Source organism: Thermobia domestica, chromosome 5 (assembly GCF_964235325.1).
Source record: "Thermobia domestica chromosome 5, izTheDome1.hap1.1, whole genome shotgun sequence".
NCBI classification, from domain to species: Eukaryota; Metazoa; Arthropoda; class Insecta; order Zygentoma; family Lepismatidae; genus Thermobia; species Thermobia domestica.
The window spans coordinates 54841337-54854983 of NC_137458.1; the positions used below are offsets into that span (position 1 = coordinate 54841337).

The 13647-nt window shown below is 37.2% G+C and overlaps 1 protein-coding gene across 2 annotated transcripts in view; it reads left to right on the plus strand.

Annotated features, from left to right (window-relative positions):
* Positions 1-13647, plus strand: part of LOC145685920 (L-2-hydroxyglutarate dehydrogenase, mitochondrial-like) — a 53417-nt gene that overhangs the window by 22116 nt on the left and 17654 nt on the right. For both annotated transcript variants that reach the window (XM_081758689.1, XM_081758688.1), the window contains 2 exons: positions 460-621; positions 10444-10553. In XM_081758689.1, the coding sequence (XP_081614815.1) occupies positions 460-621; positions 10444-10553 (272 nt within the window). The remainder of the gene's footprint in view (positions 1-459; positions 622-10443; positions 10554-13647) is intronic.

Sequence of the window (13647 nt, forward strand, 5' to 3'; positions counted from 1 at the left end):
ACTTAGAGTGAGGTTATAAGTTCTGAGTAACTATCCCTTGTATAGTATCCAGATGCTAAAACAACTACATAACAACACTAAAATAAGAAATTGTCGGTATTATCAGAAAACCACAATAATATAAGAGGTAATTTCATACAAAAAGTTAATCTGTAGCGTACTAATAGATGCTTTTATAGAAAAAAGAAGACTCAATATGACATCCCAAACATCAATTGTTTACTTACAGCAAAAAAGAAGAGGAAATTCACGAACATTATGATAGACACAGTGATTTAAAAACTCAACAGATATTCTAGTTTACTTATCCATTATTTTATTTCTACTGTAATCAGTTTTAAGTTTGTAGTGATACCAAAACCATATTTCTAGTCTATTACAATGTAGGAAAAAAGTTACAGATATTCACTGTACCTTTATGTCATATTCTAAGCCTGTATCTGTGTATCATATTCTTAGGAGATCCGTGCAAAGTACGTTTTGACTTGCGGAGGACTTCATTCTGATAGGCTAGCTGAGATGTCTGGTTGCAGCAGGGAGCCCCGTATTGTTCCATTTAGGGGAGAATATTTGTTACTAAATCCTGAGAAGTGCCATCTTGTTAATGGAAATATTTATCCAGTAAGTACTTATTCGTTATATAAATATAATATTCTTCATTTTTGTTAAATGTACAGAAATAATAATGAAAAATGAAATCTTTCAGTTTTACGTCCCGCGGTTATGCCGGTTAGGCTAAAGGAGACGATGATTATGAGAAATGAATGAAATAGTGGAATGAAGAAGGTGGGAGGAAACAGGAGAACCCCGAGAAAACCCAGGAACACGTATAGAAATAATATTCAGTACGTCAGACAAGCTAGAATGCTCATCTTCTACGAAACAGAAAGGGGGAGGAGGGGGCTCAAATGTTGGTTTATAATCAGTAAATCAATTAATTATTATTCTTAATCTATATACATTATATATGTATATATAAAAATGAAAGTAATTATGTTTGTGACTTAATAACTCTTGAACCACCCGATCGATCTCGATCGAATTTTCAACATAGATGAGGTTCGGGCCTCGGATAGTTTTTATTATTTCACTTTGACGATGCAACTAGGAAATGGGGAGGAAGTTACATAAAAATTATTGAAAATGACCGATATTAGTGTCGAATCCATAATTTTCGGGGGTTGCTGAGATGAACAGTGACACTTACGATGCCATTCAAATCCAAATTCAGCCTGCAACTTGGGAAAAGGGGAGGGGGGATATATATATATATATAAATGATCGAATCGAAAATGACCGGTAGTAGTGTCGAATCCATAATTTTCGGGGTCGCTGAGATGAACAGTGGCACTTGCGATAGCGTTCAAATCCAAATTCAGCCCCACAACTTGGGGGAATGGGAGAGGGAGATATATAAAATGATCGAAAATGACCGGTAGTAGTGTCGAATCCATAATTTTCGGGGTCGCTGAGATGAACAGTGACACTTCCGATGCCGTTTAAATCCAAATTCAGCCCCGCAAATAAAAAGTCACTGACTAACGGAACATATTACTAATTTTTCTTCTTTTATTCCAGTGAAGTAGGTAATTGACGCTAGTCCAGAATTAATGCTACAACATTTTCAGAAATTAACAAACAAACAAACAAAAAGTGACGTGTAGGGGGACTTGATTTACAAGATAAAAGAACGAGACCCTCGGGAAGATGGCACAATTTAGCAGTCTATTTAGGTATGGTTATTTGTTATGTCGTTATTCATGCCTATGAGGCGCAAGTATCTATCTTTCCAAATAACCAGATTTTATTTATTTATTTATTTATTTAACCTTATTCCAATTTTAATTTTATGCTACCTTTTCACATTTAACAAGGACCAGGTTTAGGGGCATAGATTGTGTCTTGAGTGTCATTTGCAAGAGCCAAAAACGGAATATTTTGGGTCGTTTGCATTTTTCTCGGGAAACTTTCTAAAAAAAAAGGGACCATCTCATTAAAAGCAGGACATTGTTCACCCTAGACGTACACCAAGGGAAACAATCCCGTTAAAACTGGGGCGTCGTGATATCCTAGACGTACACCATAGGGGACAGTCCCGTTAAAAGCGTCACGTCTTGTTACCCAAGACTCACACCAAGGGAGACAATCTCGTTAAAAGCGGGACGTCTAGTCAACCTAGCCGTACTCCAAGGGAGGCAACCCATTTAAAAGCGGGACATCTGGTCACCCAAGACGTACATCTTATGGGACAATCTCGTTAAAAGCTGGACATCTGATCACCCAAGAAGTACACCAAGGGAGACAATCTCGTTAAAAGCTTGTTACCCTAGACTCACACTGATGTCCAAAATAATAGTCGCGTATCTACAACTGTCTTCTTGTAAGAATATAGTTTGATAATGATTTCGCAGGGTACTTTTAATACTGATACTATGTGTATAATCGGAAAATGTATATTTGTATTAGGAAAAGAATTATAAATACGAAAATTAGAATGAGTAAAACAAAATGTTACTAAATGGACAAGAAAGTTTTATCTTCGTTTTATTGTTCTTATTTACTGCTTTCTTTGACGTGAAATTTGCCACGCACATGTCTTTGCCGATTATACACATACTAATATTATAAGAAATACTAGGCGAATTCGTTACCAAATTATATTCCTACAGCAACATATTTATAGACATGCGACAATAATTTTGGACATGAGTGTACACTAAAGAGGCCAATCTCATTAAAAGCGGGACGTCTGGTCACGCTAGACGTACACCAAGGGAGACAATCCCGTTAAAAGCGGGACGTTTGGTCACCCTAGACGTACACTAAAGGGGACAATCCCGTTAAAAGTGGGACATCTGATCACCCTAGACGTACATCAACGGAGACAATCCCGTTAAAAATGGGACGTCTGATCACCCTAGACGTACACCAAGGAAGACAATCCCGTTGAAAGCGGTACGTCTGGTCAACCTAGACGTACACTAAAGGGGACAATCCCGTTAAAAGTAGGACATCTGATCACCCTAGACGTACACCAAGGAAAGCAATCCCGTTAAAAGCGGGATGTCTGGGCACGCTAGACGTATACCAAGGGAGACAATCCCGTTAAAAGCGGGACATCTGATCATCCTAGACGTACATCATCGATACATCTCATCGAGCTGAACAAAATTATATTAGTGAGTGTAAATCCTCATACGTAGCTTTTGAGAAAGTTACGAGTAACATTTTTTTTTGTAAACCTGAATACTAATACTGTCCGACAACCATGCTACCACCTATTAAGATGAAACGAATACTGAAATATATCTCATAATGCTTTTCTTTATAACACAACACTATTGTTAATAATGTATAGTCCAATATTATGATTGACTTAAACTTTAATGTTTGTTTAAGTATGTTTTATTATTCACAATCTAGATATATACATCAATCGATAGATCACGTCGAGCTGAACAAAATGAAATGCTAAAGGGTAAATTCTAATGCGTAGTTTTCGAGAAAACGGGTTTGTATGGCGCTAAAATGTATGTCGTTCTTTGTCAATAATAATATTGTTTTGAAATATTGTTTATTCATTTACTGTTAGTAGCAGATACATACATTGATGTTCATCTTCTAACAGTGAGACAGATACTCCTAATAATGACGCATATACTTCTAACAGTGAGACAAATACCCCTAATAGTGATGTACAGTCATGTCCAATATTATTGTCGCATGTCTATAAATATGTTGTAGGAATATAATTTGATAACGAATTTGCCCGGTATTTCTTATAATGTTAGTATGTGTATAATCGGCAAACACATGCATGTGGCAAATTTCATGTCAAAAGAGCAGTAAATAAAAACAATAAAACGAAAATAAGACTTTCTTGTCCATTTAGCAAGATTTTGTTTTACTCATTCTAATTTTCGTATTTATAATTCTTTTCCTATGAAATGTACCGTAAATATACATTTCCCGATTATACACATCGTATCAGTATTAAAAGTACCCTGCAAAATCATTATCGCATTATATTCTTACAAGACAGTTATAGATATGCGACACTATATTTGGACGTGAGTGTACATACCTCTAACAGTGAGACAGATACTCCTATTAGTGACACACACATTTCTAATAGTGAGACAGATACTCCTAACAGTGACGCACATACTTCTAACAGTGGGACAGATACTTCTAATAGTAATGCACGCACTTCTAACAGTGAGACAGATACTCCTAATAGTGATGCATATACTTCTAACAGTGAGACAGATACTCCTAATAGTAAGCACATATTTCTAACAGTGAGACAAATACTCCTAATAGTGACGCAGACAGTGGCAGTGGGACAGATACTCTGAATCTGTCTGACAGTGGGACAGATACTCTGAATCTGTCTGACAGTGGGACAGATACTCCTAATAGTGATGCACATACTTCTAACAGTGAAACAGATTCGTAACAGTGATGCACACATTTGTTAAGATTCACTATGTATGCCCATGTTTTGGGTAACTATAATATACAAAATGACAACAAGCACGTAGTTGGAAATAATATTTAGGAGCACTTAAATACAACAGCGCTTATCTAGATGTTTTAAAACGTTTATTATTCACTTCTTTCTTCGAAACCTTTGAAACATGTCTTCATGATCAAGGCTAACGATTTTCAGCCGAAATATTGAAGATATAACATTTACTCACATACATAAAACCTGGTTTCCAACATGGCGCGAATATGAACATTTTCAGGTACTTTTCAGTCATTTTAATTTTTCTTTACTCTTCTGATGAAGCACTCAGTCTAAGTGCTTATAGTGTACCGTATTTAATGTGTGCCATTATATTTTCACTGTTTGCTGGTAAGTAATTAATTGTCCATTTCCGCTTCGGGATGCCTTTGTTAAGGAATTTGGTTTACGAAAACTTTTATACATTTATCCTGTCCGTGTGTTCGTCCGTCCAGGAAACAAGTAATCTCAAGAATTACTTGATAGATCAGCATTAAGAGGCCTTATCACTGCGAAATTAAAATACCACTAATTTTGCAGTAATTATCTGATATCTTCAGATAGATAAAAGATAATCAAAATATGAAACAAGACCACCCTAGACAATATTATTTTGCATGAGGTACCGTTATCACGAGTCCCGTAGTAGCTTTCCGTTTGCAGCCATTTAGAAACGCGAAAATAAATGCCGATTTTCGAAATGGCTGGAAATCGAAAGCAGATAAGTGGTAGAAATCAGCCATTTCCGGGTTTTATGTTCATCACTATAGAGCACAAACGGTAACTGGAAGCGTAAAGGAGTGTCATGGGAACGATTCAGCGTCCCAAGAATACATGGGACGCTTACTTCATCCGTAACTCGTACCTGGCTTTATGCACAGTTGAAGACATCGTACAGCAGTAACATGTCAGTCTTTTTCAATGTTGGGGGGCGCGGTGGCTCAGTGGTAGAGCGTTCACGTCCGGTGCTTGGGGTCCCTGGTTCGACCCCAGTTCGCGCCGTGTGGACTTTGTGGTGGACAAACACCGTGCTCGTGGGTTTTCTCGGGGTTCTCCCGTTTCCTCCCACTTTCTTCATTCCACCATTTCATTCATTTCTCATCATCACCGTCTCCTTTAGCCTAACCGGCATAACTGTGGGACGTAAACCTAAAGATTTTATTCTTTTTCTTTTTCAATGTCCCCCAGCGACAGCCATATGCAGTGTCGGACAGGCCAAGATGCCTTGGCGCTGGTCCTTAAAGAAGCCCCCCCCCATATACTGAATATATATATATATATATATATATATATATATATATATATATATATATATATATATATACTTAACACGTCAGTTGCAAAACACGATAAGTGACAAAATCATACTTTCTGTATTGAATAAATATGTAGTACAAAACAGATAAAACAAAGTTACAATAATACAGAGACAATCAAACGTAATCGTGAAGTTACTTCAGTTACTTTGACAGCTTTTTAACGCAGTTCTTCACTTGATGAGGCAATCAAATTACTTTTTCTTCGTCCACATTCTAGTATAAAGCTTTTTCTGTAAACATTAAAAGGAAAGGAAACAAACGGTTTTGACTTGTTTGACGGCCGTAGATCTTAGTCTAGAGAGGGGAATTGAGTAATATATATGAACGGTGTACACATGAGACAACAGGTGAAAGCGAATAAGCACAGAGTATATTAGGGTATATTAAGGCTGGAAGGCTCAGCCTATCCAAATATTCATACATCAGTCTCAAATAATATTTTTAGACATCGATACAGTGAATTTTATTAAACTTATTTTATAATTCTCTGTTTAAGCATCAAGTGAGTACTAATAGATTTTGAAGTAGAGCACCTGAAGCATTACATTTTAGGTTATTTTCATCTAGCCTTCAGCCTTTCTCATGGAATCGAATAGAGTGGGCGGCAACAGCCCCTTACCCATCGTTCTCAGCAGACGAAAACTATTTAAGCAATACACAAATTCAACACGATGCAACGAAAGTGGACGAATGCTGACGAAGCTAGCTAAGGCTAGCCTTTTGGGTGTTCGGGAAGACAAAAGTGACAGACGCGGTATTGTTAAGAAATGGAAAACAGAAAGACTATGAAAAATTTAGTTACTCGCATTCAGTAAAACTTCCGGAAAAAAAAAATCATGAATAGTACCTTATTCCGTACTGGTTTGCGTTATCGAACGCAAAATTTTAGTTTTAGTTTGCGGTAATCGGCATAGCAGTTATAATTGCTTGCATTTTTTGTGTTGGGATCAGCAAGTTTGCCGAGAACCGATACGGAATGAGACCCCAGGTGAGGCATAGTTTTTTTTTTTTTTTTTTTTTTTTTAATATTGCCATCTAAAGGACAGTTATTGTCGTAAAGGCATATAAGAGCACAATTGATTGTACGCTTCAGCATTATTGTTTTGTATTAGTACGCTGTGGTGTATGTTGTCGGTGAAGTAGTTAAGTTTGTGTGATATGATTTGGGGAATTTATAGTTAAATAGAGGTCTATATCCATTTTTACTTGTTTCTTTGACAGTATAATTTATTCGTTTTGTGTGATATGCTTGTATGTAGGTGCATTAGTTAGGTGAGTAAACCTACAGAATTTGCAAAATTTAGAGAAAGATTTAAATGAGAATGACACATATTTCATCCATCTCACATTAGAGGAAAGTTGAAACAAAGAATAAGCAACCTACTCCATCCCTCTTGCTTGTGGTAAATGGTGAAAAGTGAGTAAGACATTTCCAGTCTAAGTGGTACTATACAAGAGTATGGTTAACTGGAAGCGCAGAGAAACAAGGGGATAACTTCAGTTCATTTTACACTCGTATATACATACAACAAGGTTTCTTCAAAGGTTTTATGCGACTGACAATGATTGCAAGGGGACTGGGCCCCTCCTAGCTAACCTCTACCTAGCTACGGGGCTAATTTCATCCTACCTATTTCGAAACTTCATGTTACGTTACTGGCTCTCTACAGCTCGCCACACTTTTTCGTCTCACATTCCTTTATCAGCTGCGAAACCATTGTAGTACTGAGACATTACTCTGACGTGAGAACGGTGTTGCCACTACTTTTTATTCAACCTATATACATAGAGTAAAAACGGTTACAGATAGCGATAAGTGGTATTTTAAAATCGATGGTTGGAAGAATAGGTTCCATCTTTTCTATTAACTCTCTACTAAAACCGGAAGTGGACGAACCAGGCATTTCCAGTTTTAATATTGATCACTATAAAGTAAACTTTAGCGTCCCAAGAATATATTCCATCTGTACTTTAATCTCTGTACTAAAGCCAGAAATGGTAGAAATCTACTAGAACTTTCGGTTTCAATATTGAGAAAATATCGAGCCATACAAACCAAACTCCTTCACGTGAAGTACATGTGAAATTGCTGCTTGCTTTAAGGGTATATAGTTGTGGAAACGCATTTAAGAACACACCATATACATGTCCGATTCGAGCAAACTTCGTACTACATACTGAATTTGTGTCCAAATCTGCTCTGTGTGAATTAGGATTGCCAAATCTTACGGTTTTCTGTAAATTCTACGGTATATTTTTATTTTCCATGTAAATTCTGTAATAAATAAAATATATTCCTGCATACTAATAAAAGCCTTTTTTATAAGTGAGTGGGGAAACAGTAATAATTAGAGGAACTGATTTCTCGTACGGTGTTCACAACGCAATCCAACAATTAAATTAAATTCAGAAAAAAATGCAGCAAGTTGCATTTCTATCTCCTGCCTAAGCGGTGTCGCAATCTTGTGATTAAGAATAATTTTGTTTTAGCATCTTAATCATCGTCTGTCAACATAATCTCGATCATATTTGAAGGTTAGGAATTAGGTTTCTGGGCTGTCGGCATCTAAGGGCATTTAGTCCGTCACGTATATGAAGGATGACGTCCCACGGCGAGCATACTATCCGATGAAGGGGAAGGAAGGAAGCGATCTGGGACTATTTATGTTAGATACCATGCCGGCATTTGCCTGGTGTGAGTGAGGGAAACCCAGAACAAACCTCACTCGAGCTGGCTGGCCTGAAAAAGCTGTTACATTTTTTCGACCGAGTGGCCCCGCCAGGAATCGAATCCTGGACCGCTCGCACCCAAGGCAAGAGCGTCAGCGACTACGCCACGCGGGGCCACTCGATCATATTCGAGTTTATATCGATAGTGATACATTGATATCAGGAACAGAAGCTACTGTGAACTAATAAAAGCAGAATTCCCAAGTGGTTGAGAGTTTTAATGTGTCATGCAAGGATTTTTTAAAACATATAGAAAAGAATGTGGGAGTGTTATGAGATAAAAAGGTTTCATTAAAATACAATTAAAAGACAACAAAGATTTGTGTAATATGCTTGGTTTGTTAAATTTGAGTTTAACTTCCCTTTCAGCACCGAGGCTATGTGAGACGAGCACCTATAGCTTAACATGGGATCCGAACCACATGAGCTCTCACTGGAATTGTAATATACTTTCTTATGTTGTACTATTCCAATTAGTCGTAATGAAACTGCACCAGTTTCCAATCTACCTTAGTATGTGAAACTACGTTAAAAAAAAAAAAAAAAAATCAGAATATTACATACCTTTAATGATGTTCTTCTAAAAATCGTAAAATCTTCCTTTTTTTTTCTTCCTCTGAAAAATCTGCAACCTTAGTCTGGATCGCGGTTTGTGTCTGTAATGTTAGGAGGATGCCAACGGATGAATATTGTACAATTTAACGACTTACGTAGACCTGTAATGAGGTTGCGAACTGCTGGATGGTTGTTTGGGAGAATTGGCGTTCGTGTGGGTCGTTACGTCCAAGTGGCCTATTAGTAGTATACACGCTGAGAGGATTCTCACAGCAGACATGCCTCTAAATCCTCCACCTACACAGAAGGATTGTTTGGCTCGCCACCATAATTGATAGGGTGGCGACCATCAGTGCAATCAGAGATACCGATGCCATGTGAGCACACGAACACTAAACAATCGGTTGTTGGAAACAGGTTACATTTCTGTATTCCTCTTACACGATTACTGTTACACTTCCTCATCGCCGAAAATATATTAGTATCTGGAAAGACTGCAGTGGCGAAGCGGAAGAGGGTGATGGTATTTACCAATGGGAGGGTCATTTCTGCCTGTGAAACAGTAACGGCTGTGTGTGTGGCCTTATATGTGCAAGTAAGCGGGAAAAATTCAGCGTTTGTTCCCTCATACAAGACCCACATTTAGTATTGTAATATGGGGAACAGTAAGCTACATACCTCTCTTGGGTCCTGTCTTCATTCAGGGGAGTCGTGTTATACATTCAAGACGCCCTTAATTGTGTCCTCCGACATTAATTGGACACTTTGCAGAACCCTATCTTCGAGCAGAATAGCACACGTCTGTATACAACCAGAGCAGTCCAAGGTGCTCTACTTGGCATACGCCTTCTACCACAGCTTGCTAGACCTTCGGATCTAAGCCATGTCGAGCACGTATGGAACGTGGTGGAACGGTACTTGACAGTTAGCTGCGCCCTAGCAATGGCTATTATTCAGCTACGCCAAGATTTACTAAATATTCTTAAATGTGAAATTAAATGAAATTTCTAGTGTAAATATCCCGAGAGTAAGGGAAATGATGATGATGAGAATGTATGAAATAATGTAATAAACAAAGTGGGAGGAAATGGGAGAATCTCGAGAAAACCCGCGATGTTCGTCCATTATGAAGTTCACTTGATGCAACGAACAAGGAACCCTTATATCAGAAGCGAGGGTCTACCACTAAGCCATTGCGGCCTCCGTGTTCTTAAGATGCATTTTCATCAGTAAATATATATTAAAACGGTGTAATCATTCTTTCTTTTAGTAGCTACAGATATGATTCTTGATTATATGCAGCTAATAATTCAAATTACTTTGTTCCAGGTTCCAGATCCAAGGTTTCCTTTCTTAGGAGTTCATTTTACTCCTCGGATGGATGGAAGTGTATGGCTTGGACCGAATGCAGTGCTTGCGTTAAAGCGAGAAGGTTACAGGTACGCTAGAAGTAATTGAGTAGGTACTTAATATGGATCTGTATTCTTTCTGCCAGGATGACCTATACTGACAGACTAAATAAAAAATCCCAATGTATCACACACTTAACGTGAAAATGTTGATAGCAATAAACCTTTAACATAATTTAGTTTCTGCTCAATGTAAGTCGTATTAGCTGTTACTTTGGTTGAACAGTAGACATTGTATCATATTTAAAGATATCTTATAGTGCATACTTTCGTCTTGTCCTGTTAGGACCATGGGCGGAGTTATGGGAGGGCATGGGGGCGTTGCCCCCCCCAACTTTTTGACAAAAATTAAAAATGTCACCTATAAGATGGCCATCTACCAGGACCTCCGAGACCGATCAAAATGTCTGCCCCCTTCCCCCATTGCCCCTTCAGCAGACAATTCCTAGCTCCGCCTATGGTTAGGACTTAAAAGTTTCTCAAAGTAGTTTCCATTCTCAACGAATCGATCATTCGGTCATATTCTCAGCATCATATCGGTATTCAAGTGATAAATTACGAATGAACTCTAATACCAATTGATTTGGATTTTATCCATATGACACTCTTAAATGTATTATTAATATTCTTTTTACTGTCGTCCGTATTAGTATTTTTGTCTTGTCGTACCTAGTGAAACAAAGAGAAAAACACAAAAACTTCAGCTAACCGTTCTTCTGATGCATATTGTATATATATTACTCGTGTCGCCACGTTTGGCCTAATCCTCGTTTCGCCTAACCAATTATCTGACACTTTTATGACAGATAAATGATAAGATTTGTGTCCGCCATTTTAGGCGAAAAAAGGATCCTCGTTTGGCCTAATCCTCGTTACGCCTAAAATGGCGGACAATAAGAAAAAATCGTGGAAATTCAACTAGAGGGAAATTATATAAGAGAAAATTCCCTAGTATATAAAGAATTAAGAATGCAAAATATATAGATTAATATTATATTAACTATTTTCGAGGAGTTAGGACTACCAAAACTCCTTTATGTATTTAGTAGGACCATGGATATATACGAATATATATGAGTAGGCGAATAGCAACACCCGCTAAATTCACATTTTAAAATTTGTGACAAATCGAGAAAAACTGTTTAAACACGTCATAATTGTAAATTAACATTAGAAACTAGAGAACATTAAAAAATTAAGAATAATGTGAGTGTTGGTCTGTCGAAAGCTGTATAATCACACTAGTCTGTAAATTGCGTTATTGAAGAAAATAGTTTGGATTTAACAGGGTTTGCGTATGTAAATGGAAATAACAGCTTTTGCATCTGGACGAGCGGGCATTTTTGTTGAGGCTCAAGATACAAAACCTATCAAAAAGAAAGGGAGTCAGAGTCAGAAATCAGTATTATGCCTACTAAAATATTGGGGGGGGATGTATTATCAACTATATATCGCATAAGATTGTCACAAATGAATATGGATACATAAATGATACATTAATTTTGTTCTAAATTGAAAACAATGGATCCAAATGTGCAAAAAATTGAATTATGTAACCTCATCTCCATCATCATCTACTAAATGGAAATCCATATCGTCGTCGTCCTCTGGTGCAACACCGTTTTCTCGGTTTTCTATTCCTCAAAAATCTCTTTGTAAAACGTGAACTTTGAGCTGCTTTCAATCGTCAAACCCTTCGTAACTACAAGCGGAGTTAATTATACCTATCCGTATACATTTCTAAACTAAATGACTATATTTTGGAAGAGTTTGTAACCTTTTATGGACTAACATAGGGTGAATATTAATTTGCCAATTATCCCAATATATGAATTTGAAATATAGCAAAACAGAATGTGCAAATGTTGAGTTTGAGCAAAACAGTGGCAGAAAGAGAATCAGAAATGGTAAATAAGTGGCAACAATTTTTAACATGTTGTACCGTACCAGAAGCATGTTATAATTTTGAATGATAATTGACACGAGACATTTTAAGAAAGAGGTTCTGGTGAAGCTGAAGAGACCGTTTAGAGAAGAACCTAATCCAACAATGTTCTGTTCAAAGTAAAGAGTTACCCTGAAATACAAAACAAACGACTTTTAACCATAGATAGTCCACTCACCTTGTCTTTTTAGCTACATTTCGTTTCCAGTTTTTCATGTGTCTTGTACGTTTTCTAGACAATTTTGGTGTCTGATAAAATTATGATCATCGCTGCTTAGAGTATCGTTTTCTTTCGATTTTGCGTGCATTTGTCTAGTAATTATTAAAGAAAAGCAAATAAGCACAGAAAAGTTTCACGAACAGTTAGGTTAAGACGTATAGTGTCTCCATTTTCAGTCCAGAGTGCGCGGTGGCTCAGTAGTAGAGCGTTCATCTCCGGTGCTTGGGGGTCCCTGGTTCGATCCCAACTCGCGCAATGTGGACTTTGTGGTGGACAAACACCGTGCTCGTGGGTTTCTCGGGGTTCTCCCGTTTCCTCGCACTTTCTTCATTCCACCATTTCATTCATTACTCATCATAACCGTGGGACGTAAAACTCAAAGATTTCATTTCATTTCATTTCATTCCCCCATTTCATTCATTTCTCATCATCACCGTCTCCTTTTGCCTAACCGGCATAACCATGGGACGTAAAACTAAAGATTTCCTTTTCCTTTTTTCTTTTTTTCTTCAATTTTCAGTCCAAAAATACAAAAAATAATGAAAGCACACACTTGAAATTCTGCCAAATAAAATTTCGAATGCTTTATGAAGAGTTGCAATAAATATTCAGATTACTAAACTCATCCTATAAAGTACGAAACCTCAAATTGTTTGAAATATGGAATTAACCGGGTTTGATTCTGCTTTTCTCATGAGGTTATTTGCAGGTTTGGAATTTAACAGTTTATGAAACTGAATATGGACGATGGATTTAACTGGTTTTGCATCTGTAGCCATGATGGATTTAACAAGTTTTGGTAATTGGCACATATTTCAATCTCAATTTTCAACTAGTTAAAATGGCTTTTTCTACTGAATACTATTTGGAAATAATAGCTTTCCAACTAAGGTTTCCAGAGCAACCACTATCTCATTTTTTTTTTTAAGTGAATTTAACGGGTTTTGCCATTGGCCTAC